Source organism: Giraffa tippelskirchi, chromosome 4 (genome assembly GCF_054371585.1).
Source record: "Giraffa tippelskirchi isolate mGirTip1 chromosome 4, T2T-mGirTip1v1.2.pri, whole genome shotgun sequence".
Classification (NCBI taxonomy): domain Eukaryota; kingdom Metazoa; phylum Chordata; class Mammalia; order Artiodactyla; family Giraffidae; genus Giraffa; species Giraffa tippelskirchi.
In genome coordinates, this window is record NC_137278.1 from 202,274,735 (window position 1) to 202,300,590 (window position 25,856).

General features: G+C 55.2%; 2 protein-coding genes across 3 annotated transcripts; both read left to right on the top strand.

Moving 5' to 3' along the window:
* Nucleotides 1-984: 984 nt before the first annotated feature.
* Nucleotides 985-13,932, top strand: SH3BP1 (SH3 domain binding protein 1). Of its 2 annotated transcripts, none has more exons than XM_081589994.1 (18): nucleotides 985-1,395; nucleotides 2,472-2,514; nucleotides 2,747-2,851; nucleotides 4,014-4,090; nucleotides 4,532-4,643; nucleotides 4,739-4,815; nucleotides 5,303-5,441; nucleotides 5,973-6,041; nucleotides 6,199-6,289; nucleotides 6,671-6,816; nucleotides 7,621-7,732; nucleotides 8,366-8,447; nucleotides 8,534-8,614; nucleotides 9,169-9,285; nucleotides 9,826-9,923; nucleotides 10,235-10,400; nucleotides 11,592-11,694; nucleotides 13,737-13,932. In XM_081589994.1, exons 1-18 carry the CDS (start codon nucleotides 1,337-1,339, stop codon nucleotides 13,824-13,826), a joined length of 1,767 nt encoding a protein of 588 aa, XP_081446120.1. In that variant the 5' UTR covers nucleotides 985-1,336; the 3' UTR covers nucleotides 13,827-13,932. The 2 variants fall into 2 exon arrangements, with proteins under 2 accessions (XP_081446120.1, XP_081446119.1); XM_081589993.1 differs by having other exon boundaries at nucleotides 11,592-11,686; nucleotides 13,081-13,932.
* Nucleotides 13,933-15,858: 1,926 nt separating this feature from the next.
* Nucleotides 15,859-21,610, top strand: PDXP (pyridoxal phosphatase). The gene is made up of 2 exons (XM_081589995.1): nucleotides 15,859-16,496; nucleotides 20,286-21,610. The coding sequence occupies exons 1-2, from the start codon at nucleotides 15,923-15,925 to the stop codon at nucleotides 20,600-20,602; spliced, it is 891 nt and encodes a 296-aa protein (XP_081446121.1). The 5' UTR covers nucleotides 15,859-15,922; the 3' UTR covers nucleotides 20,603-21,610.
* Nucleotides 21,611-25,856: the final 4,246 nt, after the last annotated feature.

Genomic DNA, 25,856 nt, shown 5'->3' on the forward strand with positions numbered 1-25,856 from the left:
TCAGGCCCCCCGCCTCCCACCCTCAGAGCTCCTGATGCTCAGGAGGTGCAGAGGTTCAGAGTAAGGAGAGCCTACTGTTTCCAAAGGCTCTCATCTTGAGTTTACTAGCAGTTATGGAGCATCTCCCTGGAAAAGGACATGGCAACCCACTCCAGTATCCTTGCCTGGAGAATCCCATGGACAGAGGAGCCTGGTGGGCTACAGTCCATTGGGTCGCAAACAGTTGGACATGACTGAAAAGCGACTGAGCCCGCATGCATGGAGCATCTACTGTATGTCCAAGTCTGTTTTGGGTGGTGGGTCAAAGAAATAACTACTACTGGGTTTGAGGAGGTCAGAGCATCACCAAATCACTGCCTCACAAGAAGTCAGGGCAGGGACTGACGAAGTCCTCCCAGAGAAGGGACTTCATAGATGGAGGAAACTCCACGTTGAGGCCGGAAGAGAGCAGGATGGTAGGGACCTGCTTTGGGAGGGTCTGCCATGGCTGAAGGAAGGTGAGTACCCCCAGGAAAGGGGCAATGGGAGCAGAAACATGGGTGCTGCAGGAGCAGGCAGGAGTATCTCGTCCACTTTTCCAGGTGGGCAGGGTCAGGACAGTTGACTCACAGGCCATTAGAGGCAGTGAGGCCAGAGTTCCAGGGATTTGTTCGAAGGCACACCGCAGCTAGGTGGCCCCAGGACGCCAAAGCGTCCAGCCAATCATCTTCCAGTGGGGGAGAGGAGGCTGACCTTTGGCTCCAGGTGGCCAGGGGGTCCTTTGGGAAATGAGTGGTGGGACAGCATCCTTTTGGGAAGCCCGGATGGACCTGTTCTTGGCCTCTGACTCCTAAGCATGGAACCCTGTGTCTCCTTTAAGAGGGTGCCGAGGTTATTTATACCTTGGCCCGCGGGCCAGTGGGTGGGGCAGGAACCCAGGAAGCCTAGCTGGGCAGGCGCGGTGGCAGGAACGGGCTTACCTGCTTCCCGCCACCGGGGCTGGGCGGGGCGGAGCGGGGAGGAGGGGCCGCGCACACAACCTGTGGATCGCCCGCCGGACGGCCGACGGACCCACACTCGCCAGGACCCGCGGAGGGGGCCTTGGAGGGGCCCGGAAGACGCGAAAAGAGCGAGAAAACAAACTTGGGAGAGAGGAGTGACCTGGGGGCCGGGGGCGGAGTCGCCAGCGGGGGAGGAGAGAGCGAGCAGCAGCGAGAGCGCGGCTGGCCCAGGAAGCGAGGAGCGCCGCCCACCCATCCGGGGCGAGAGAGGCGCCGCGGGCCGAGGCAGGCTGGGCCGGGGGCTGCCGGGCCCTCGACCCCCACCGTGACCCCGCGGCCTCCAGCTCGCCCCCAAGATGATGAAGAGGCAGCTGCATCGCATGCGGCAGCTGGCCCACACGGGCAGCCTGGGACGGTGAGTGTCAACTCCTTCCTCCCAGCCCCATCCTCACCCCGGCAGGACCCCGGGGAGGCCGAGGACAGCTGGACAGCCACCTTCTGACCGGCCACCTCTCCTTCTTCCCCCGAAAGCCACCCCCACCTCCAAAGCAGGATGAGCAGGCCCTGGCCTTTGGGGCAGGGGAACCCCCAGCTCTCATTGGAGGGTGGGTGGAGTATCAAGGATGTTGGGTCTTCTCTGTCTCTAGGAGCCCCCAAGTGGATGGTCCTCTCCGACCTCACTTGTCCCGTCTGTACAATGGGGATGTTAACCATCTCTGGTTGCCTGGGGTATGCGAGGGATGCTTAGGGCCCCAGACCTTGGGGGAGCAGAAGACACAGGGTCCAGGCAGCGATGGAAGGAGGCGCTTGGCCCTGTCCTGCCCTGAACCTCTTCCTGCCACCGCCAGCCCGGAGGCCTCCTGCTTTTCTGTCTTGCTTCTGCTTTTCGCAGCCTCAGGTGGAGACATCCCCAAGTCCACAGCCCCTGGGCTGGTGAGGTGGAGGCCGGAAATCTGGGGAGCTCCCAGAGCCTGCCTTCTCTCCTCTTACCCCTGCGCTGGGCCCAGGGGAGGGGACCAGGTGTCCACAGACCTGTACAGATGCCTGTGCAAGCGTGGGCAGCCAGGCCACCTTTCTCTGAGCCGCAGTGTCTGCACATGTCCTGGGCCCCTGCCGCCACCACAGTCCAGAGTCCTGTGTGACCAGCAGCTTGGGAGTCTGAGCTTGCACACTTCCCGTTCTTGGGGCCAGCCCAACCCTCCTTTCCCCGGGTCAGCAGAAGAGAGAGACTCCTCCAGTCCCCGCTTCAGTTTCGTCCGCCCTGTCTCAGGAACAGCCCTGGGTGGAGGAGGAAAAAGCCCAGTATCCCATTCCCGCCCCCACGGAATGTGTTCTGACTGGGATGAGTGGGCGGGCCACCCAGGGCGGCCTGACTGGGAGGGGCACTGGGAGGAACTGGGGTTCAGGTGCCCTGATTGGGGAGGGGGGCAGGAGGAGGCAGGGGGTTTCCCAACTTGAGCCCGCTCAGCAGAAGCTCTCTCCCCTCCACAGCACTCCAGAGACTGCAGAGTTCCTGGGTGAGGACCTGCAGCAGGTACGTGCCTGGGCCGGCAGCGGGTGGCAGGGCAGATCCATACAAGCTATCCACGGAGGCCCCGGGCGGGGAAGCCAGTGGGGGCCCCGAGTTGAGTCATTCCCACGCTCTTGGCTATGGGGTCCCCAGGAGGAGCGAGAGAAAGATAGTTTCTGCTCTGGGGGAGAAGAGGGCAGTGGGGCATGGGGGATGACAACTCCCCATGATCTATAACCCCCGGACCTCCTCCCAGGTGGAGCAGCGGCTGGAGCCAGCTAAGCGAGCAGCCCACAATGTCCACAAACGGCTGCAGGCCTGTCTGCAGGGCCAGAGCGGGGCGGACATGGACAAGCGGGTGGTAAGTGGGGTCCCAGGGAGGAGGGGCCTGGGCAGGCAGGACACCTCAGTCCAGTGGGACAGCGAGGTCGGGGCTGGGGTCTCCCTGCTAGTCTGAGTCTCTGGCACCAAGGGGGTGGAGGTTGCTCTGTCCCAAGGCCCCTCCGGCCCCTTACTCATGAGGTCCTATTTCTTCCCTACCCCTTCTTGACCCCGCCCCCTCAGCGCCAATCCTCTGCACCAAAACCAGGCCTCTGATCACCTGAACTTCTCTGTCTAGTCAGCACCCAGAGCAGGTGCCCTCAACTGGGCAGCCTGTGAGGGCTTCCTGAAGGAAGCGGCATTTTAACTGGATTTTGTGTTACTCACTAGTATTAATCAGCAGCCAGTATTTATGGACTGATTACGACTAGTCTGTTGCTAAGATATGTCCATGCCTTGCCTCACTGAATGCTGACAACAGCCGTGGGAGGAAGCTGCCTTTATTAGCACTGTGTCTGCAGGAGGAAATGGAGGTGGAGAGGTAGAGTGACTCGTTCAAGATCACACAGCTAGTACGTGGCAAAACCGAGATTTGAACTCTGGACTCCCTGACCTAAACTGGTGGTCTCCATAACACTAGCTAGGGATGTGGGAGGCATGTTTTATAATCAGACAACCGTTCAGTAGAGCCAGAGCAGTAGGGAGCCATGGAGGGTTTTGAACTCCTCAGAAGCTAGGTCAGCTACAGAGGCCCTGCGGCAGGGGAAAGGGTCCACTCCAAGGCTGTCTTCCTGGCTCCCCACTCTCCCTCTAACTGTGCATGGACCTCAGGCAAGCTCCATGCGCCCTGTTTTTAGTGTTCCATTCAGTGATGGGACTCAGTCTTTCCTTCCTGCCCATTCAAGTGGCTTCTGGGAGGGGGCAAAGGGGCCTCAGATGGGTCGGGGCTCAGTGCATTGTTACAGGGAGATGTCACCTCCACTGTGCCTTGTCATTATCTTGCTTCTACTCTCACCTGTGACCGTGGCCCTCCTAGGTTCCTGCCACTCGTGTCCAAGCCCAAGGCCTTGGTGGGGTTCTACCACCAAGAGACTCACCATGTGCTCAGACCAGGGGAGTAGGGGTGTGGGGAAGGGTTGAGGGAAGCCCAGCAGGCAAGCTCACGCACTCATGCTCACAGCCAGCCCTGCCCCTCCCTGCAGAAGAAGCTTCCCCTCATGGCTCTGTCCACCACGATGGCTGAGAGCTTCAAGGAGTTGGACCCCGATTCCAGCATGGGGTGAGCATGGACAGGGCCCTCAGCCCTCACCTGGAGATGCCGAGGAGGGATCTGGGCTGAGAGAGGGTCCCGGTTAGAGAGGGCACCCACCGTGGAAGGATGACCAGGCTGGGGAGAGGGCCTGGTCTGGGAACAGTGTCCAGGTCAGTGAGGGCAGCGAGGCCTGGGAGGGCATTGGGCTCAGTGAAGATGAAGGAGAGACAGACAGGAGGTCAGGACTTCCGTGACAGTCCAGTGGTTGAGACTCCACGCTGCCCATGCAGGAGGCGCAGGTTCCATCCCTGTTCTGAGAACTAAGATCCCACGTGCCATGCACATGGTCAAAGGAATTTTGAAAAAAGAAGAGACAGGAGGTGATAGGGAGGGAGGAGGCCCTCAGTGTCTCCAGAGAGGGGGTGAGGGGCTGTGGGAGCCCAGGCCCACTGGGTGCTGTGTCCACAGGAAGGCCTTGGAGATGAGCTGTGCCATTCAGAACCAGCTGGCCCGCATCCTGGCTGAGTTTGAGATGACCCTGGAGAGGGACGTACTGCAGCCACTCAACCGGCTGAGCGAGGTGACCCCTCCACCTTCTGCCCCTAGCTCCCCCAGCCCCCACCTCTGCAGCCCGCTGAACCCCCACCCCCACCTCCTACCCATGCCTGCCCCCAGGAGGAGCTGCCAGCCATCCTTAAGCACAAGAAAAGCCTGCAGAAGCTGGTGTCTGACTGGAACACGCTCAAGAGCAGGTGGGAGCCACAGCCTCTAGGGGGGTGGTTCACGCCTAGGTCAGCCCACGGATGTGGCCACGGAGGTTTGAGACCCCTCCCCCACTAGGAGGACACTGCAGGGTCCTTGAGGGTACAGTGTGTGTCCTTGTGCACACACCTGGGGCTTAGGAAGACGTATGGTGATGGTGCATGCGAGGGGGCCTCTGCACGTGCTTGTGCCAGCTGGCGGTAACCCCAAAACCTGGGAGAGCCATCAACAACCCTCCAAAAACCCTGGAGGGCCCCCACCCTCCACTCTGGAGGTGTATGGCTAGGATCACCGAGCCAGCCACCAGGGGGGTGCCTCAAAGCACTGCCCACACTGAGCCGAGACCCCAGACCTGTGCCGCCCTGGGATTTACGTCTATCAGCCCCCAGAATCCTATGGGGTCGGGCCGATGGAGGGGCACTTGGCTCTGGACATGACATGGGGACAGTGACCATCCCATCTTGGGATCAACCTCAGGCTCAGTCAGGCAGCTAAGAACTCTGGCAGCGGTCAGGGCCTGGGCGGCGGCCCGGGCAGCCACACCACCACAGCCAACAAGGTGGAGACTCTGAAGGAGGAGGAGGAGGAGCTGAAGAGGAAGGTGGAGCAGTGCAAGGTGAGGGGCACTGGCGGCTTCCTGGATGTGGGAGTGGCGGGGGTGGGCGCCGTCCCCACTTCACAGATGACGAGAGGTGACGCGACTTTCCCCAGGCCACATGGCTAGGAAGCAGCTGAGCCAGGATTTGAATCCAGGCTGCCAGGCTCCGGGGTCTCAGCCATTACCTGGTAGCTGCTTCTGTCTGTATCATACCCGTAACACCTGGGCAGGAGGGAATGGGGAGGAGGGGGAAAGGGGAGAATCTTGGTGTGTTGGCTGAGTGAATGAATGAAGGGTGAGTGAATGAAAGAGTGGTGAGTAATACAGAGCAGTGGGTTGAGGATATGTGGACACAGAGGAGAGAAACAGAAGAGCCCCTCAAGAGTTCGGAGAGGTTCCCGTGGGCTGGCCCAGAAGCAAACCTTGGCAGAGCGAGAGTAGAGTGGACTCCGACCCTCCCGTACAACTTGGGCAAATCTCTACCTGCTCCAAGCTTCCCCACTGGACCCCAGCCTCCCTGGTACAAGCACTGCCCTCTTTGTCCCCAAGGACGAGTACTTGGCCGACCTGTACCATTTTGCCACTAAGGAGGACACCTATGCCAACTACTTCATCCACGTGAGTCCAAGACGAGGCTCCAGCCACCCGGAGCTCGGGGCCCACTGAGATCCCCCCGCGAGGTGGTGGGAGGGAAGGGTCTGCATTTGTGGCCCCTGGGGGAGGTTCAGCTTCCCTCACTTCCCCCCCGCAAGGGGGTGCCCCCTTGTCCCCACAGCTCATGGAGATTCAGGCTGATTACCATCGCAAGTCTCTGAGCTCACTGGACACAGCTCTGGCTGAGCTGAGGGAGAACCACAGCCAAACAGGTGGGGACCTGACCCCCGCCCCTGTCCCCTACCCTGCTCAGGGCCTGTTAAGAAGCTTGCACTCCATCCCGAAAGGCACTGGGGAGCCCGGGATGAGTTCTCTCCAGGGGAGGGCTCGATGAGATTTGTGATGGAGAGATTGCTTTGGTGGCTGCGTACAGGATAGAGTGAAGGGGCATGGTGGAGACCTGTTAGGAGGCAGAAGGGAAGTGATGGAGGCCCGGGCTAGGGTGGAGGCAGTGGAGGTGGGCGGATTGGAGAGATGTGTGGGATGGTTTCAGGATGTGTCCTGTGGGTGGTCAGGAGGGAGGTGGAAGCCCCCTGACCTGGCTGCTCAGAGGTGGGAGGGCCCTGGACCGCTGATCTGTCTCGTCCCTGCAGACCCCTCCCCCTCGATGACGGCCGCCCCCTCCTCCAGGGTGTATGGGGTGCCTCTGGGAACACATCTGCGAGAGCTGGGCCAGGACATCGCCCTGCCCATCGAGGCCTGCGTCATGATGCTGCTCTCTGAGGGCATGAAGGAGGAGGTGGGGCTCGCTGAGGCGGGTGGGGAAGGAGCACGGGCCCCTCATCCGGTCCTACCCCTCCCACATGCTGCCTGGCCCCACACCTCCCACCCATGCCTGTGGTGGGGTGTAATCCCACCATAAGCGCCCAGGTGCCAAGAGACGGCGTGGCCTCTTGCGGTTGAACTGATGCCACCTCCCCCTTAGTGAGGCTCACGTGGACTGGGCCCTGTACTATCAACCCTTTGCCCTCCTTGCTCCGTTGCATTACTCCAGTAAACCTTGCAGGGAGCCCTCCATTTTTGCAAGCCCTACCTCTTGCAAAATTGGCTCCATTTTGCAAGAGGTAGACAGAGGCCAATGGGTAGGTGTGCCCAGTGGCAGGTGAGAAGGTTGGTGGAGAAGCCAGGGAAGCCACTTGAGTCACGGCCCCATGCTGCCCTCATCCGTCCTGTGCACCTCGGTCCTGCTAGCACATCGGCTGCTTTCCTGAGGACAGACCTTTAGGAGGTGGATCACACTTCAAAGACAGACCTAGGCTTCGGGACAGTCCTGCGGGGCCTCTTGTCTCTCTCCACTCCTGTCCAGACTCCAGTCTCCTCATGACTTTTCCCAGCTCCTCCCAGGCTTCTCCTTTTGCTCAAAATCCTAGACCTTGAGAGTCGAGAGGAACCACGGACATGGTGGTGTTCGCTCTGCCCACCAGCCCGGGGGGCCCCCCGAGGCCTTCCCCTGGGCTGTGAGTAGGCCAGGGCCTCCCAGCCAAGGGGTCCTGCCCAACCCCGGCTCCTCTGTGACCCCCACTTGCCCCATCTCGCCCCTCAGGGCCTCTTCCGTCTGGCTGCCGGAGCATCGGTGCTGAAGCGCCTCAAGCAGACCATGGCCTCGGACCCCCGCAGCCTGCAGGAGTTCTGCTCTGACCCCCACGCTGTGGCAGGTACCTGCAGCAAGGAGCCCTGGGTGGAGGGCCTTCCCCCAGGGCCCTCCCCTGAAGCTGCCTGAAACAGTCCCATGATAGTTTAGCTTAAGGCCTGATGCTCTGCCAAGAAGACACCTGAGGAGGCACAGGGGTCCTTAACATGGGGTCCATTGTCAGCCCCCTGAAACGTGTACGTTTTTCTGGGGACAAGATCACTAGCCTTCATTGTTTTCTCAAGAGCGCTTGTGACCCAAAGAAACAATTCAGTTCAGTTCAGTTCAGTCGCTCAGTCATGTCCCACTCTTGCGACCCCGTGGACTGCAGCATGCCAGGCCTCCCTATCCATTGCCAACTCCCGGAGTTTACTGAAACTCATGTCCATTGAGTCGGTGATGCCATACAACCATCTCATCCTCTGTTGTCCCCTTCTCCTCCTGCCTTCAATCTTTCCCAGCATCAGGGTCTTTTTAAATGAGTCAGTTCTCCGTATCAGGTGGCCAAAGTATTGGAGTTTCAGCTTCAGCGTCAGGGTTAGACCTAGACATGTTAGTGTGAACAAGAGCTACAAGTTCCTAACATGGAGAGAGCCAGGCACTGGGGGTAAAGGTGGGGGCTTTGGGGGCTGAGTCTGAGTCCCTGCCACCACTCCAGGTGCCCTTAAATCCTACCTGCGGGAGCTGCCGGAGCCCCTGATGACCTTTGACCTCTATGACGATTGGATGAGGGCAGCCAGGTGAGGATGAGGGGTGTGTGCGGGGGAGGACTAGGCAGCAGATAGGCCGTCCAAGACAGGCTCACCTGGTCTTTCCTCCTCCCCAGCCTGAAGGAGCCAGGAGCCCGACTGGAGGCCCTTCAGGAGGTGTGCAGCCGTCTGCCCCATGAGAACCTCAGCAACCTCAGGTAAATACTCAGCCCACCCCCCAACCCCCACACCTCCCCCACCCGCCTCTGCCCTGGCCTCCCCAGCCAAAGCCCAGCTGGCCCTTCAGGGCCCTGGGCTGGAGTCCTCCCCCCTTGTACTAGGCCATATTTCTGAAAATACCGCTTTGATGTATTAGCCATGTGTTTTTAATACTAGACGTTGAACTGAACATATAGCTTGAACCGTGAAGCCACCCCACCCAATGGCTTTAGATCGCTCCTCTGCCACTCTGTGGTCCTGGGCTAGCAATTTAACTCTCTGTGCCTTGGCGCCCTCACATGGAAGACATGGAACATAACAGTCCCAGCTCTGTAGGGCGGCTGTGGGGTTCGCAACTTAGTGCCCGCCTTGGAGGTGGTGTTCAGTAGGTCAGCTAATGTAACTAGTAAAAAAATTTTTAAATGTCCCATGTGGTGTCTTTCTGCTCTTTGGAAACCCTGGGCTGGGAAGGTCTCAGGTCTTGGGGGCATCCATGGGTATTCATGGCCTAAGAGGTCTGGCCCCTGGTCCAAGCCTCCTTCCTACCCCCCAGGTATCTGATGAAGTTCCTAGCGCAGCTGGCCGAGGAGCAGGAGGTGAACAAGATGACACCCAGCAACATCGCCATTGTCCTGGGGCCCAACCTGCTGTGGCCCCCTGAGAAAGAAGGGTGAGGGGCTGTGGGTTGGGGGAAGGTGGCAGTCTTGCCCCCTGTTTCAACATCTGCTTATTTTCCGCCTGGGCCCCAGTTTCTCCATCCTTGGAGTTGAGCAGCTTCTATTGTCAAGGCTGCTGTGAGGATCATGGGATTATGGACCCCACAGGGCTTCAGAGATAGACATTCTGGATAATAGCTTTAATGGGGTGTTTGGTGGCCTGTTGCAGGAGCCAGAGATCTGGTTCTAGCCTCACCCCTCCAACCTTCCAGGGATGAACCTTATAAAGTTACTCTGGATCTTCATTTCTTTATTTGTAAGTTGAAACTAGACAAACATTGAGAATTTTTGCTTTGGGAATTTGATGAGATAATAAATAGAGAAATATATTATAAACTGTAAAGTGTGATGATATGTGAGGGGTTGTAATTCACCTGGCCACGGATGGCAAAAGGATTGATCCTTGTATCCCCAGCACCCAGCACAGGCCCAGAGAGTTGGGGTCACTAGACTTTGCTAAATGATGACTCACTTTGGCTCTCATTTTCTCCCAGGGACCTGGCCCAGCTGGATGCAGCCTCGGTCTCATCCATCCAGGTGGTAGGCGTGGTTGAGGCTCTGATACAGAACACCGACACCCTCTTTCCTGGAGGTAAAGCTCCTGTCTTTGTGAACAATCCACCTAACTTTGCGCCCTCCAGACTGTTTCAGTCCCTGGCAGCCCCGCAAATTCACCAGGAGACCTGGAGGAAATGGCTTCTTCCCCCGAGCCTCAGTTTCTCATCTGTAAAATGGGGATGATTGTGCGTGCTTTGTGGGATTGCTGTGAGGCCCACCTGGGAGTGGGAAGGTGAAACGCAGTCTAGATAACATCAGGAGAGAGGGAAAGTGGTCCTGACATCTGCCAAGATGGGGAGGCTGGTGAAAGCTCTGAAAGTTCAGACCTGCTCCCTCTGTCTGCAGATATCAACTTCAACGTGTCGGGCCTGTTCTCAGTGCCTGCCCCCCAGGACAAGCTCAGCGACAGGCCGGCTTCTGAAGAGCTTCCTTCAATTCCCACACCCACCCCGGCCGCTGTCCCGGCTCTCGCTGTGGCCCCTGCCCTGGCCTCAGTGGCTACCAAGGAAAGGTAAGGACTGATGGGTATGAAGGGCCCCATCCTGGCCCCAAGATGCCCAGCCAGAGACACTATCTCTCAGGGCATCCAAGAGCATTTTAGGAAATATAATTATTATATTTTCCTCCAAAATACCAGGTTTCCCAGTTTGTAGTGGTTGGGACTCAGGCATATTCTTCTCAGCCTCTGATGTGTTCCCTGCTGTGTTATATAGCTCTTTACTGAGCACCTACTCTGTGCCAGGCACTGTTTCAGGCCCTGGAGATTTAGGGAACTGAGCATTTTGGCATTTGTAAATACTATACTTTCCAGTCTTCTCTTTGATCCTTTAAACTGGAAGAAGGGCTGCATGGTACCATACTGCCTCCTTACCCAGTGGGTGGTGTTCAGTTATCACAGACTGCTGGGGCCCAGAACATGAATTTCCTTAGATGAAGAAGACGGACACATGCTGCCCTTAGGGCTTGCATTCCAAGGGGTGGGAGACAGAATCAACCAGAACACCAATATAATGTCAGCCAGTTATGCGGGTTACGAAGAACAGTAGAACAGGGCCAGGTGGTCGAGTAGGGAACAGGGATCAAGAAAGCGGGGGTCAGGAAGGGCCTCCCCAAGGAGTAGCCAATAAAGCAGAGCCAGGAATGAGCCATGGCTTCCTCCTCTGCTTCTCATCCGCTCTGTGGCTTCTAGTGGTCGAAACATCCCATAAAGATCACATGGAGCCTGGGACTTCCCTAGTGTCCAGTAGTTAAGAATCCACCTTGCAATGCAGGGGACAGTCCCTGGTCGGGGAACTAAGATCCCACATGCGGCAGAGTTGACTGAGCTCGCAAGCCACAACTCGAGAGTCCGTGCAGCACAACGAAAGTTCCCGAGTGCCACAGCTAAGATCCGACCTGGCCAAATTAATTACTTTTAAAAGCAGGTCGCGTGGAGGCTGAGAGCTGAGACTTTCTGCCCCCCATCCTGGCCACATGGGGGACCGTGGACACTGTCACAGTAGCACATAGCAGCCAGGGCTCAGTGGACGCAAACTCTGGCCAATGCTAGAGGATCTTGTCAGACCCCAGGCCCGGCCACAAGGTGGTGGGGAACAGCTCCAGGAGGACCCAGACTCAGCCTGTTAGCTGGGAGTCTCCCCCAGATGCCAGAAGACCTTTGGGAGATACCATGGCTGACCCTGACCCTCTCCTTCCCTTGCAGGGCAGAGTCCGAGGCACCCCACAGACCAACCTCCCCCAAGGTTAGTCGGAGCCCCGCAGAGGCGGCCGCCCCAGCAGAGGAGACAGCTCGGAGGAGTGAGTTGGCCATGGGAGGAGAAGGGGCAGAGGGTGGGCAGGGAGAGGGATCAACAATCCCATACTGTCCCATGTTTTCAGACAGCCAGGGGAGGCATGGAATCCAGGGGGCTAAGGGCCTGGGTTTGCTGCCTGACACTCTGGGATCAGATTCCAGCTCTGTGACCTTGGACAGGTGACTTCACCTGTCTGTGCCTCAGCTTCTTCCTCTGTGTAATGGGACAATAACCACATCTACCTTGAAGCTGTTTAGATAATTAAATGGGGCTGCCTGGCCCATACTCAGCACCCAGTAAATGCTCCATAAAAGTCAGTGACTGTGAGTGTTGAGGGCAGTGGAGTCCAGTCCCTCAAGAAGCCCTGGGATCACGGAGTACAGAGGGAGGTGGGGTCTTCAAAGCACAGTGAATGAAGGGGTGGCAGTGGTGGTGGTTAGGTGGTCTCCTTCTGTGCCTCTTTGGTGCAATTACATGTTGAAGGGGCCTAAAGCCAGGCAGGTGAGAAGGTCAAGAGTTCAAGTGGAGAGTCTGCCAGGGTGACTAGGACACGTGAAAGGCTCAGCCCAGGAGGCTCTAGAGTTTTCCATCTGGATGGCAGTGGATGGAGTAAGAAGCTCTGGACTGGCCGGAGCTGGCAGGTCACACAGGGACCTTCTTACAGGAGAGGGCTTCTAGCCACTTTTCCTGGAAGGGGTGGGGACAGATGGGATGTTAGCTCACCAGAGGACAAGATAAAGGACTGTCGTAGCATCACCTGGGCTCATCTCACAGCAGCCCTGGGAAGTCAAAGCTGTCACCCCATCTCAGCGATGAAGAAACTAAGACTCCAGGGGGCAAGTCCCCCAGTAGGTAGAGGCAGAGCCCAGCTGTCCTGGCCCCACCCAGCCCCTCAGCTGCCTTGCGAGGTTGGACCATGCAGATGACTCTGAGGTGGGGCAGCCCTAGTGGGCTTCTGAGCGGGGGTGAGGAGGACCCAGCTGGCTGGTAGGACAGGCGGCATTTCTTTATTCAACAAATATGTACTGAGCACCTACTCTGTGCCACCCATGCGCTGTGCTAGCCAGCTGGACAGAAGATGGCCTCACTTAGTTTGTGTTCTAGTCAGGGAGACAAGAAGTAATGGAGCAAAATTAAAACCGACAAGATCATTTCAGAGGGCACGAAGTCCCCCACGAAGAAAATATGACTGGAAGATATGACAGTAACTGGGGCTGGGTCAGGGAGGGGCCCTTGAGCTGAGGACAGATGTGGACAGAGGCCTGAATGGTGAGCAGCCAGCGTGGACCCTGTTTCCGGCAGAGGGGACAGCAGATAAAAGGTCTTGCGGTAGCATCGAGCTTGGGGGTTTGCCCTAGGCAGTGTAGACACCTAACCACCACTTTCCTTCCTTCACAGCCAAGCGCCCAGCACCCGCCAGGCCCACCATGCCGCCCCCCCAGGTCTCCGGCACCCGCAGTTCCCCTCCAGCGCCACCGCCGCCCCCTGGCTCTGGCAGCCCTGTGACCCCTCGGGCTCTGCCCCGCCGTCTTGTTGGCAGCAGCCTCCGGGCCCCCACGGTGCCACCTCCATTGCCCCCCACTGCCCCCCAGCCTGCCCGGCGTCAGAGCCGGCGCTCACCAGCCTCCCGGAGCCCGGCCTCCCCAGGTCCGGCCTCTCTCAGCCCAGTCACTCTGAGCTCGCCTGCACATGTGGACCTGGGGGCGGCCACTGAGGAGGGAGAGGCCCCTGAGGCTGCAGGCAGGGCCCCCACTGCCCCAGTCATCCCCCCTCAGGCCCGGCCCAGGAGCCTCACCACAGAGACCGACTGAGCCCACAGCTCCTCCCCGACACCCCTCGGCACCCCTTCCCTCCCACTGTGTCCTCCTAGGACACAGCCCTCACCCCTCCCAAGGGGGCGGGAGCCTCCAGCCTTTGCCTAAAGTGCCTTGGTGCCCGCTGGGTCGGCCCCCACGGCAAGGAGGACTCAGGACAGTTCTCCACTTCCAGACCTTTTCCTCTTGGATCACCCTGGGCCTCAAGGGCCCCTCAGCCACCTCCCTGCTCTCTGGCAGGGTCCCAGGGGAGCCGCCAGAAGGAAGCAGAGGCTTGCCTGCTCCTACAGGACTTTTTTTTTCTCTTGCCAACATTTTTTTTTTTTGTAAGGCTGGCAAATAAATTATTTTGAACAAAACTGGAGCAGCTGCCCAAATGATAGTTTTATTTTCTGTCCTTGAAATAAAGAAGCCACTTTTATAAAAGGGGAAAAAATTACTTATTCTTTGCCTCCTTTCTTTTTTCTTGTCTGAAATAGTAACAGCCAACATTTTTAGCGCTTACTCTTTGCTACACATTGTACTTTTCTATGCATGAGTTCCATTTAATCCTCTTTCAGGGAAGTAAATCCCATTACCTCTTATAGGTGAGGAGACTGAAACTCAGAAAGTGACCAAAATCACATGGCGAGTAAGGCATGGACCTGGCCCAGGTCTGCTTGATTCCAGAGCCTGTCCCTCACACCCTGAGCAATTGGAGTTTCCTTTTCTTCATATGTGAAATCGCTTTAACAACTTCCACCATGGAAATGTTGTTGTGAGGATTAAATGAGACACTTGTAAAGACCAAAGCACTGCCCTTGCACACAGAAGTGCCCTGTAAGTGATGGCTGCTGTCGCTGTTTTCTCCCACCTGTGGTGTTCTCTACTCCCAGGGAAGGTTCCCCAGGGAGCAAGGATGAACCTGTCTTCAAACATTCCCTGACCGTGCTCGGTGCCAGACTCTGGGCTAGGTCCCATCTCAGCCCTATGCCCAGGGAGCTCCTGCAGAAGGGCAGGAGAACTGACAATTAGAATCACGTATCATGGGAGTTTCCTGGTCCAGTGGTTAGGACTCCAATTTCACTGCCAAGGGTGCAGGTTCAATCCCTGGTCGGGGAACTAAGATCCTGCAAGCTGTGTGGCAGGGCCAAAAAGAAAAAATCAAGTGTCATGGCACCAGGAGCCCATGACAGCCCACTTAGGGAGAGCCATTTAACCCACACTGGTTGTGTGTGTGTGTGTGTAGGGTGGATGTCAAGATGGCTTCCTGGAGAAGGCAGTATTGGAGGGGGCAGTCTTTCAGGAGCTGGCCAGGTAGAGGAAGAAGGAAGAACATTCCAAGTGAAGGAGACCACCTATGGAAAGGTCAGGAGCAAAAGCCCAGGGCAATGAGAAACAGAAAATATAAGCCTCAGAGACTGACAGGGTGTGCCTTTTCTCGGGTCTTTGAAGCTCCAGCTGCTCCTGGGGGTCAGAACCGTCTTCAGAGTCTTCTCAGAGGTTGGCAGACAACCTTAGAATTGTGACACGTTCCTCACCAAGTAGGGACCAAGCTGCCTCTAGCCCAGTGTCTCTCCATTCTGGCCTCACAGTAGAATCCCTGGGTGATTAAAACACAAAGCAAAAAAAGCCAGGGCTAGGGCTCACCCAAAGGAATTAAAATCAGAATTTCTGGGGTCCTATCACACGTTTTAAAAAACGTTTATCAAAAGTCATCGAACTATACACTTAAGATCCACAAATCTTACTGTATGTAAATTATATAATTTAAAAAATATCTGTTTCCTTAGGAACTCTACTGCACAGACAGGGTGTAAAACCACTGGTCTAGACCAAGGGCTCCAGCGTCTGAGGGGACACCATGTGCCTCTCTCCTCAGTCACAACCACATTGCATCCCAGGACTTCTTCCCAAGACTCCGCTCAGAACTGGAGCGTCTAGGGTTCGGAAGGCAGTGAGATTTGACCCAAAGATAACATCTCCTTTAGCATTTGTTTTCCTCCTAGCAACCATCTGTCTTAAGCTTGTGATTGGCTGGGGAACGAGGAGCGGGCCTTATTTTTCTATTTGTAACTCCTTATTGGTCAAACAGGTCAGTCCCTCTCCCGGCAAGCGGTGAGTCGGAACTGAAGCTCTGCGGCTACTGGTCCAGAGGAGCTAAGAGGCGGGACGAAGGACCAGGCTAGGTCTTCATTGGCCCCTCTTCCCTCGGTGGAGCTCGAGATTCCGCCCCTTTCTCCAGGCTCCTGTAGCTCGCAGGCCCCTCGCCGCTCCTCTCCGAGACTCTCCCTCCCATTGGCTGCAGGTCAGGCCGTGGCCCCGCCCCCTGGCCCTTCCGGCGCACCGATTGGCGGGTGCCCGCGACAGGCCTTCTGCGGGCGAGCGCGCTGTGCCCGCGGGAAGAGAGCGGCGCGGCTCCGGTGTGCGGGCAGCCAGCCGGCTGCATGGCGCGCTGCGAACGTCTGCGCGGCGCGGCCCTGCGCGACGTGGTGGGCCGGGCGCAGGGGGTCCTGTTCGACTGCGACGGGGTGCTGTGGAACGGCGAGCGCGCAGTGCCGGGCGCCCCCGAGCTGCTGGAGAGACTGGCTCGGGCTGGCAAGGCGGCGCTCTTCGTGAGCAACAACAGCCGGCGCGCGCGGCCCGAGCTGGCCCTCCGCTTCGCACGTCTCGGCTTCGGGGGGCTGCGCTCCAAGCAGCTCTTCAGTTCCGCACTGTGCGCGGCTCGCTTGCTGCGCCAGCGCCTGCTCGGACCCCCGGACACTCAGGGCGCGGTGTTCGTGCTGGGCGGTGAAGGGCTGCGGGCCGAGCTGCGCGCCGCCGGGCTGCGCCTGGCGGGGGACCCCAGCGAGGACCCGGGCGCGGCCCCGCGCGTGCGCGCCGTGCTTGTGGGCTACGACGAGCACTTCTCCTTTGCCAAGCTGAGCGAGGCCTGCGCGCACTTGCGCGACCCCGACTGCCTGCTGGTGGCCACCGACCGCGACCCGTGGCATCCGCTCAGCGACGGCAGCCGGACCCCCGGTGAGCGCGGGGAAACAGCTGGGGGTCGGCCCGCGCTTTCAGCTCCATGCCTGAGGGTGAGGGCTGGGGAAGGGGCGTCTGCAGGCGATAGGAGGGGGACTGGAGGGATATGCGGGCGGTCCCCACCCAGCAACAGCCCAGCATGTCTTCATGGCCACATCTGGTATTTCTTGCAACTTTCTTGCAGCCGCCACCCTGTGAGGGGCAGAAGTGGGGTCCGGTTGGACAGATGGGGACACTGTGGCTCGGGGAGTCACAGGTGCAATCCAGGGCCCCAGATCCCAACCCTAGCCTTCCTGAACCAGCCTCCATGACTCCTGTCATTTTCCCCACCCTCCATCGGAGTTAGGTGGGAGAGTTGGGGACAAACCCTGCCCCCGCTGAGGGTTGGAACAGGCCTTTCTGGGGGCAGATTAAAGGCAGGTGTGCGGAGAGAACGGGCGGTGAATGGAGTTTGACCTGAGTTCCAGCTGCAGGGCTCTGTAATCTTGTTAAATTACATAACCGTGGAGCATCTCCTCCCTGGGGATGAAATGGGAATACTAACCATGTCAGTTTTAGTTTCGCTGAGGAAAGAGTGATCAGGGCAAGTGCTTGCTCTGTAATAGATGCTCAGATGATGTAGATTGTATCTGAGCCCTCTCCTGTTACAGAGCTTTATGAAGCACCTTGGTATCTGTTATAGTTTCAGAATTACTCTGGAGATGGAAGTTATTGTTCCATTTCCCAGTTAAAGAAACTGAGGCTAAGAGAAGGGCTGAGAGCTACCCAAAAGCAAGAGGACCTGAACTTGGCGCTTGAGGCCACCTTATCCCCTGCTTCTAAGCCCCACCCCCGCCATCCAGGGCACTCTTTGCTGCTGTCATCTGGGAATTTCACATCTGCAGAGGAGGCAGGAGCAAAGGAGGCTCCTACATCTTGGAGGGTTCACGTTAGACAAGAGCAGAGGGTAGCAAAGGCTAACTGACAGCAGGGACAACCAGTCAGTCGGCTGAGGGAGGGACAGATCTCCATCACTTTCTCCCTGCTGGCCACTGACTCCATTGATTCCAGATCCTGGGAAGACAGAGTGAAATTGATGGAGTAGACAGAGTATTATGATGGGTGGCAGGGAGGACCTAGAGCTGAGGAGACCTGGGAAGGCTTCCTGGAGGAGGCATCTTGCAGAAAAGAGCTCTCAGGAATGGAACAGGGCTTGGGCCATGGCAGAATCAGTTCCAAGCTGGGAATCTCAATAGTTCTAGGCCTATCTTGGCTTTGCCGCAGACCTACTTGCTGCATGACCACTTCAGTGTCCCCATAAATCCAAGGGGAGAGCGCTGCTCAGGGCTCCCAGCTGCCAGCGGTTCCTGCCTGCGTGAGGCTGTGCTGTGAAAAGTGAGTTTCTCCAGAGGCCTCAAAGCTCAGGTGAAGGCAGTGGGTTCAGAAGCTCACCCAAGGGCTCAGGAGGGATGGTGAGATGCTAGGGAGAGACCAGGCCCTGCCCACGTGTGCCCCTTGAATCTCAGCACCCACCTGGCTGTGCCCGCCAGCTCTGCTGGTCATTCCCACAGCCAAGAGGGGGAGACAGAGCTCAGGAAATACACCACTGCTGTCCTGTTTGAGCACGACTGAATCGTGCAGCTTTGTAAGTGGAATAACATTTTAAATAAAGACCCCAATATGCATAAAATCTGAAATAATGTGAATTTCACCCCAGTTCCCCCTCCCATCCCTTTGGGTCTGCTTAATTGTGTGTTTACCTTGTTACCACGTGGCAGCCACTTGAGCCGGCAAATAGAAAGGCCTACTGTCTTAGGAATACGTCACCAGCAGAATATACAGGACTTCTGGATGACAGGATGTTGAGAAGACTGGGATGTGATGGTCTGAGGGTGGAGTTGCGTTCAGACTCCCCTGCTGGGATGCTTGCTCCCTCAGAGTACGGATCTCAGTTTCCTTCACTGCTCTATCCCTGGTGCCCGGCACATAGTTGGGCCTCAGTAATACTGGCTGAGTGAGGTGGGACACGAGGGGCCGAGAGTGATAGGCTCAGACCTGGTAGGAAAGGAAGACGCTAACAGAGCAATGGTCCTGGAGCTTTGGGATGACTCAGTTGAGCCCTTCCCATTCTGGAAGGAATTTCTAACCAAAGGGCAACTGGCTCTTCCTCCTGACTCAGTTCTTAGGAAACAGAGTGGGCAAGTTCTAGGTCAGAGGTCAGGGAGACCTGCCCCACGGGGTCACTCTGGGACAGCTCTTCCTTGATCCCAGGGAAGTTCTTCCTCCTCATCTGGGGGCCGCAGGGCCAAAGACACTTGCTGTTTGTGCACCTTCTGTGCCTTTGGCTTAATCACGTTGAAAGTCATTCATTGTGAGAAGGGAGACAGGAGGTCCAGAGTGTTTGGGGTCAGACCAGTAGTGTACCGATAAGAGCCTTGATTTACACTTTTGCCAATTTCTGTGGTGTTAGTACTGCCCCCGGTGGCTGATTTCAGCTTACCACTGTGAGGTCACTTCCCTTTGTGGGCTTGGGAAGGTAAGTACACACCATTCTGTAATATTTCCATCATTACGGATGTAAATAACCTCAAGAGCATAGATAATGGTAAAATAATTAGGTAGTGATGAGTTTTGGGAATTTATTACCTTTGTTTTAAACATTTTATTTAAGTTCATATGAGTTGACTTTAAACAGTGGCTTTGTTTAACTACCAGGTCACAGAATTCCTGAAAAGGAAACATTCAGCGCTCCGGAGCCAGTATAGGCCGGCCCTTGTGTGTCTGAGTCAGACTTACCTGAATGCATGTCCTTTACCTGCCACTTACTAAGCTATGCAACCCTGGACAAGTTACTTAACAACACTGAACATCAGCTTTCTCATCTGTAAAATGGGTGATCACAAGCTCCCGCACAGCCCCTGGCACTTTAGAATGTGCTTAGTAAATTGTGATTATCATCATCATTTGTTCAGGGACATTAGTGTTAAGGTAGAACATTCTGGCACAAAGACGTACTGCTGGGACGGGCACAGTGAACTCATTGTATGGGGCAGGATGGTACTGGGCTGAGAATCAGAACTGTCCTTTTCTCAACAGCCCTCCTATTGTTCAATACTTGGGTGCATTCCACAATTCTGCTTATTATAGTTACTACAGCCATGGACATCTTCAAGCATGTAGCTTTTGTCTCCAGTCTGAATTCTTGCCTTGTGATCACTCCCAGCGGAGGCAGACTGGGTCAGAGGTGCAAACATTTCTATGCCCTGCTGTATTCCAAAAGAGCTGGTGCCAATTGCCGATGCCAGAACACATTCTTGTAGCAATAGCCACAACTGCTGTTGGTTAAGTGCTTTTCCATTTCCAAAGCACTTGCCCCTGTGGTGCCCACAGCACCTCTTTGAAGGCAGGCATCACTTGGATCCCCCTTTGCAGTGAGTCCAAGGAAACCCAGAGAGGTTGGCTTGCCCAGAGATGTACGGCTGCCAGGGTAAAATAGTGAACCACAGGCAGGACTGACTGAGCCAGACCTGGTTATGTGCAGTGGCTCCATATTCGAGATGGGAAAACTGAGGCACAGGGAGGTTAATAGCTTGCCCAAGAAAAGTGGAGATGGGATGTGAATGCAGGCAGCTGGTTGCAGAATCTATGCCCTTAACCCCCACACTACGACTGGGAAGCAGGCGGCCTTTTCACTCATTTCAGCCTGATTTAACCCCCGCACCAAGCTGCCTCTGAGGATTCCAGTTCCCAGGCCTGGATGCTTTCCCCGCTGCTGCCCGCACTGACCAAGTGTCTGTGTCCCTGCAGGCACTGGGAGCTTGACTGCCGCCGTGGAGACAGCCTCGGGCCGCCAGGCCCTGGTGGTGGGCAAGCCCAGCCCCTACATGTTTGAGTGCATCACAGAGCACTTCAGCGTGGACCCCAGCCGCACGCTGATGGTGGGCGACCGCCTGGAGACCGACATCCTCTTCGGCCACCGCTGTGGCATGACCACCGTGCTCACGCTCACGGGCGTCTCCCGCCTGGAGGAGGCCCAGGCCTACCTGGCGGCCGGCCAGCACGACCTCGTGCCCCATTATTATGTGGAGAGCATCGCGGACTTGATGGAGGGGTTGGAGGACTGAGCCCACTGACGCAAGCGCAGACGCAACCCTCCCTTACCCTGTTCCCGTAGGTGGAGGTGATGGGCCAAGAGCTGCATTAAGGGCTACCAGCTCCCACACCCCAGTTTCTACCCGGGTGGGACTGGAACCCAGGAAAGGAGTCAAGGCCCCCACACTCACTCCCAGCAGTGGCTGGGCACTCTTTGCTATCCCAGAAGCTGCCCCCTCCCCTCTTACTGGTTCACCCTGGCCTGACCCAGCCAGGTGGCCTTATATCCTGCCCTGTGACCTCCCCTTGTTTCAATCTGGGCCCTGCTGCCTTGTGAAGATCTCCCCAACCCTGAGCACCTAATTCCCCACTTCCACCCTGGGGCCTCTAGAGCTCTTCCTGGGTCCTGGCCTGGGGTACCTGTTGACCAATCAGAGGTCTAGATAACCAGGAATCATCATCGCCCTGAGCCCTGAATGGACCAATCAGAAGGCTAAGTGATAGTGACGCATTGCTGTTGGCTCCTGAATGGACAAGTTGGGAGCCTAAGAGACAGTGACCCTCTCAGGACCTAGGTTCCGGGCAGACCAATCAGGACCCCAGGTAGTAATGAGCAGTCTCTTGGATCCTGAATAGAACAATCTAGAAGTCTGAGAGACAGTGGCCTCTTGACTATCTGGGTCTGACTGGACCAGCCAAGGGTCCAGATTTCTGTTCATAAATAAGGGTCCAAGTGCTGAAGACACCTCTCCTCCACAAAGGGGGCCCTTAGTGGCTCTGGAGGCTTCTGTAGTGAGGGCCCCACCCCTCCCTGATCATGGTATCAGACCAGTGCTGATGGTGGCCACAGCTTGGGAGTGGGGCTTTTGTGGCCCGCTGTGCTATCAGTGTTTGCTGTGCCACCTCTCTCCCATGCCCACCCTAGTAATTTATTATCGTGTGCCACTGATGGTGGGGGTGGGGGCTGAGCCTTCCCCCGCCACCTCCACCCCTGTTGTAACTAGTCCTCCCGTACTTAATAAAGTGCGAGTAGGAGTGTCTGTGTGGGTTCAAGTCTGTGTCCAGGGTGGGGTGGGGAGGGGGGGAGGAGCCCCTGCTTGAACCTGCTCTCCCCAGAACTTGCCCATTCCCTCTAAAATGATCACCCCAGTTCCAGAGTGTTCTCTGTGCAGTCGTACCTTAGCTTAATAGCACTTTATGCCTCACTGAGTCTTTTATTATTATTATTATTTTAATTTTTTGGCCATGCCACATGGCATGTGGAATCTAGTTCCCCGACCAGGGGTTGAACCTCCGCCCCTGCACTGGAAGTGCACAGTCTTAACCATTGGACCACCAGGGAGGGTCCCCCTCACTGAGTCTTTATATAACAATACGTTTCAGTCCTTCAGAAAATCCAGCAAGCTTGCATTACTCATTCCACTTAACTCCTTGGGGAATGAGGGTCAAAAAGGTGATGTTAGCTTACACAAGGGCACACACCTAGAAAGTGGGACCGGAACTTGTGTTGGCTGACTGGGAGGCTGCAGCCCCGCTCTGTAGAGACTGAAGAGGGAGACAGGTCCCTGCCTTCCTCCAGGAGCTCAGGGGCGATGCAGTGCACACCCCTCCACGGGATTTCAGGCATCCTTCACATTTGGGCTGCTGCTGTGACTGTCTGCCCTATTGGCCTCGAGCTTCCCCAGGGCCTCCTGCAGAGCAGGTGCCAAGCTGGAAGCTGGCTGACAGGCAGGCCTGTCACTGATGTACTTGTCACTTGAGCCCACAAGCCCCTTCCTGCTTAGCCTGTTTCCTTATCTGTAAAGTGAGGGATGGGACTTCAAAGTCTGGAAAATTCTCTTCAGTGTGGTTCTGCTTGGGAAGACAGAGTGCTTGACTGAGTCTGGCTGCATCAGGAGGTGGGAGCAAATGTGCTCTTGTGGAGACTTCTGGTTGTGACAGACTCGGCTCAACCTGGCTAAGGCATAAAAGAGTTTATTGGACCACCCATGAGGTGGTCCAACACCCTCCAGGTGCATCCCTCTCATCCTCTCACTCTTAGGGGCTTTGGGTGTGGAAGCGGTTGCAGCCATTATGTCATCACAAGGCATGGCCCGGTATATTTCTCTGCTCTGTGACTCTGCTTCAGAAAAATGGGAAGCACTTGGGGGTATTTTCCCTAGACCTCTAAAAGTTGCAAACCATCAGAAAAAATCTAAGAACAGCACAATAAATACCATATGGTCTTCACTGGATTCCTAGCTAATATTTCAGGAAACCGATGGCACCAATTGACAAAATGAAACAACTTCACATTATACCTCCTGGTTTCAATAGTTTCCTAGTTTTGCCTCACCCCACCCCCACCCCTGCCTGTTGACTACTTTCTTAGTGAACAGATGCCTGAGAGGTACTTTCTGTTCCTGCCATAATTTTTCCCTCTGGGAGGGGCTTTGAGTTAGTGGCCGAAGCTCAGACTCGCTGAAATAAATCTGAGCTTGGTCTAGCATCAGAGTCCCACCCAGCACTCCCTTTTGATTTCATTTTATCTATTACAGATAACCATAACTACAGGTCTATAAATTTTACTTTTTTCGCAATACCTTATGCATCCATTTAGCCAACTCCCCAGGACTTGGAGCCATGTCTAAATTCCACTGGTAACATTTACCTTTATTTATTTAATTAAAAAAAATTTTTTTTAAGAATGCACATAATTTTTTTTTTTTTTTTTGCCAAGCTGTGTGGCTTGCAGGACCTTAGTTTCCCAGTCAGGGACTGAATCCAGGCCCTGGGCTGTGAAATCGCGAGTCCTAATCACTGGAGCAGCAGAGAATTCTCCCAGGTTTACCTTTAGAGGCAACGCAGCACTGCTCCTCGGACCATGGGTGACCACGTGACCACCTAGGAATCAAAGTTTCCTCACCCCTGCTTTTTCATACTTTCTCCTTTCAATCCACACATTTCTATGAGCCAGGGCCTTTGTAGCAACTCCCACTTCTCTGACACCAACTGAAAGGGAAAACTGTTTACCCACAGGATACGGTACTTCTGACACCAAAATGTGCGAGGTTTCTACATCAGGCAATTCTCCAGTTTTCTGCGAACACCACCTGGGTGTCCTACAACCTAATTCAATTTCGACACTACCTGGAGTCAGTGTAGACCCCACAGGTTAAGGGCTCAGCCCCCCTAGACTTTCCCCTACTTCAGTGCCAAATGCCAACCTGCCAAATGCCAGGTTGTTACCTGTACTCTGATCAACTGGCTATAAATCAGAGGTTCCCACAACCCCCTTCTCAGGTTTGATCATTTGTTACAACGGTTCACAAAACTCATGGAAACTATGATTACGGGTTTATTCTATAATAGAGGACATGACAAAGCATGCTGGTGAACAGTGAAATGAAGACATACACAAGGCGAGGTCCTGGAGGGTACCAAGAGAAGAGTTGCTGTCCTGGTGGGCTTAGGATGTGCCACCCTCCAGCATGTGGGCGTGTTCACCAACCCGGAAGCTCTCCAAACTCTGTAGCTTGGGGATTCCTATGAGGGGGTTTATTACTTTGGCATGATAGATCATTAGTCTCTAGCTCCTCTCTCCTTCTTGGAAGATGGGTGGTAGAGCCGAAAGTTCCAAGCTTCTGATCACTACTTGGTCTTTCTGGTGACCAGCCCCCACCTTGAAGCCATCCAGGTGCCCACCAATAGTCACTTTATCAGAACAAAAAATACTCCTATCACCTAGGAAATTCCATAGAATTTAGGAGCTCTATGTCAGGACCAGGGTCATAAACCAAATACACAGTTCTTACTATGTCACACTCCCTCAGTTATTTATTTATTTTTCCACTGCAACAGGTCTTACTTGCAGCATGCAGGATCTTAAGTTGCAGCATGCGAACTCTTAGTTGTGGCATGTGGGATCCAGTTCCCTAACCACGGATAGAACCCAGGCTCCCTGCATTGGGAGTGCAGAGTCTTAGCCACTGGACCACCGGGAAAGTCCCTAATTTAGAAAAGTTTCAAACCAGCAGAAAAGGTGTAAGAATGGCAGGGTGAACACTCATGCCCTTCATCTACATTCCCGGTTGTTTTCTATTGGTCCAATTTGCTTAGTAGCTCTGTATATATATTGGCATTTTTAAACTGGCTTGTTCGAGAGTACGTTACAGGTATGAACACAGTTCATCTCAAATCTTTTATATTGTCTGTCCTAAAAGCAGGGGCTAACTGTGGATTGTGGTTGTGCAGAAGAGTGAGGACTGTCTTTATGGCCTTAATCCATGATCATACAGGAACCCAGATCTTTTGTGATTTCATTGAGCCACTGAATTAATCTGCCATGGAAACCTCCTAGCTCCAGACTCCTTGGTATGTGAATTTTTCTTAATTTTAAAGCAGTTTTTCTTGAGTTTTCTGTTACTTGCAGCCCCAAGCTCTCCTGATACACAGGTCCCAAGCACATTATAGAAAACATTAAAATGCATCCACAGCCCCCATTAAATATATTTATGGGGGGAGGGTTACTATACATATCTCCAAGGATTTTTATACTTTCATTTTAGACATTATTTGGCTATGGGGATCTAATGTACGAGTGACCAATCTCTAGGAAGACTTGGACATGCTTTTGAAGAAGAAAATTCCACCCACAAAATTGTTTTCAAAGGCAATACAGTTTTTATGACTAGTAAGGGTTAGGTTTGACCAAAGTAAACATTTATTAACTTCAGCTCTGCAGTCTTAGTATTTGGGGGCCAACACATTTTTTTTTTCTTCAAGTCTCAAATATTTTCTAAGCTCTTAAAAAGCTCTTAGCTTCCTGTGAGTCTATAATTATGTCACCCACCCACACACACACACACCAAAGGACCATTAAAAAAAAATAAAAAAGACTCATGCCTGAGCCCTGGAGGATAATGAAGGACAGGGTCTGGACCTCACCTAGACCCCATGAGAGGAGAGGTGATTCTCCAAAGGCAAGCTGGGGCCTGTGTTCAGAGGGGGACAAACACTAGTTGGGAAAACAAAGTGATAGAGCCCCCTGCGTTTGGGGAGACGGCTGTCTGAGCATCCATGGAGCAGCACAAGCGAAGGCAGAGAGGTGAGCAAGGATGAGCAGGTAAGTGAGGAGGTGGGCTCCAGCACAATCTGCTTGGAAAAGTACCTGAAGTTGGGGGCATCCCCCTACTAGTCCTTCTGACCCTTCATGGAACAGGAGGAAAAGATCATTTTTGAGGTCCAAGAATCCCAGCATCACACTGTTCTTTCCTTGGCTCAGCAGATGAAAGCACTGCAGCCCAA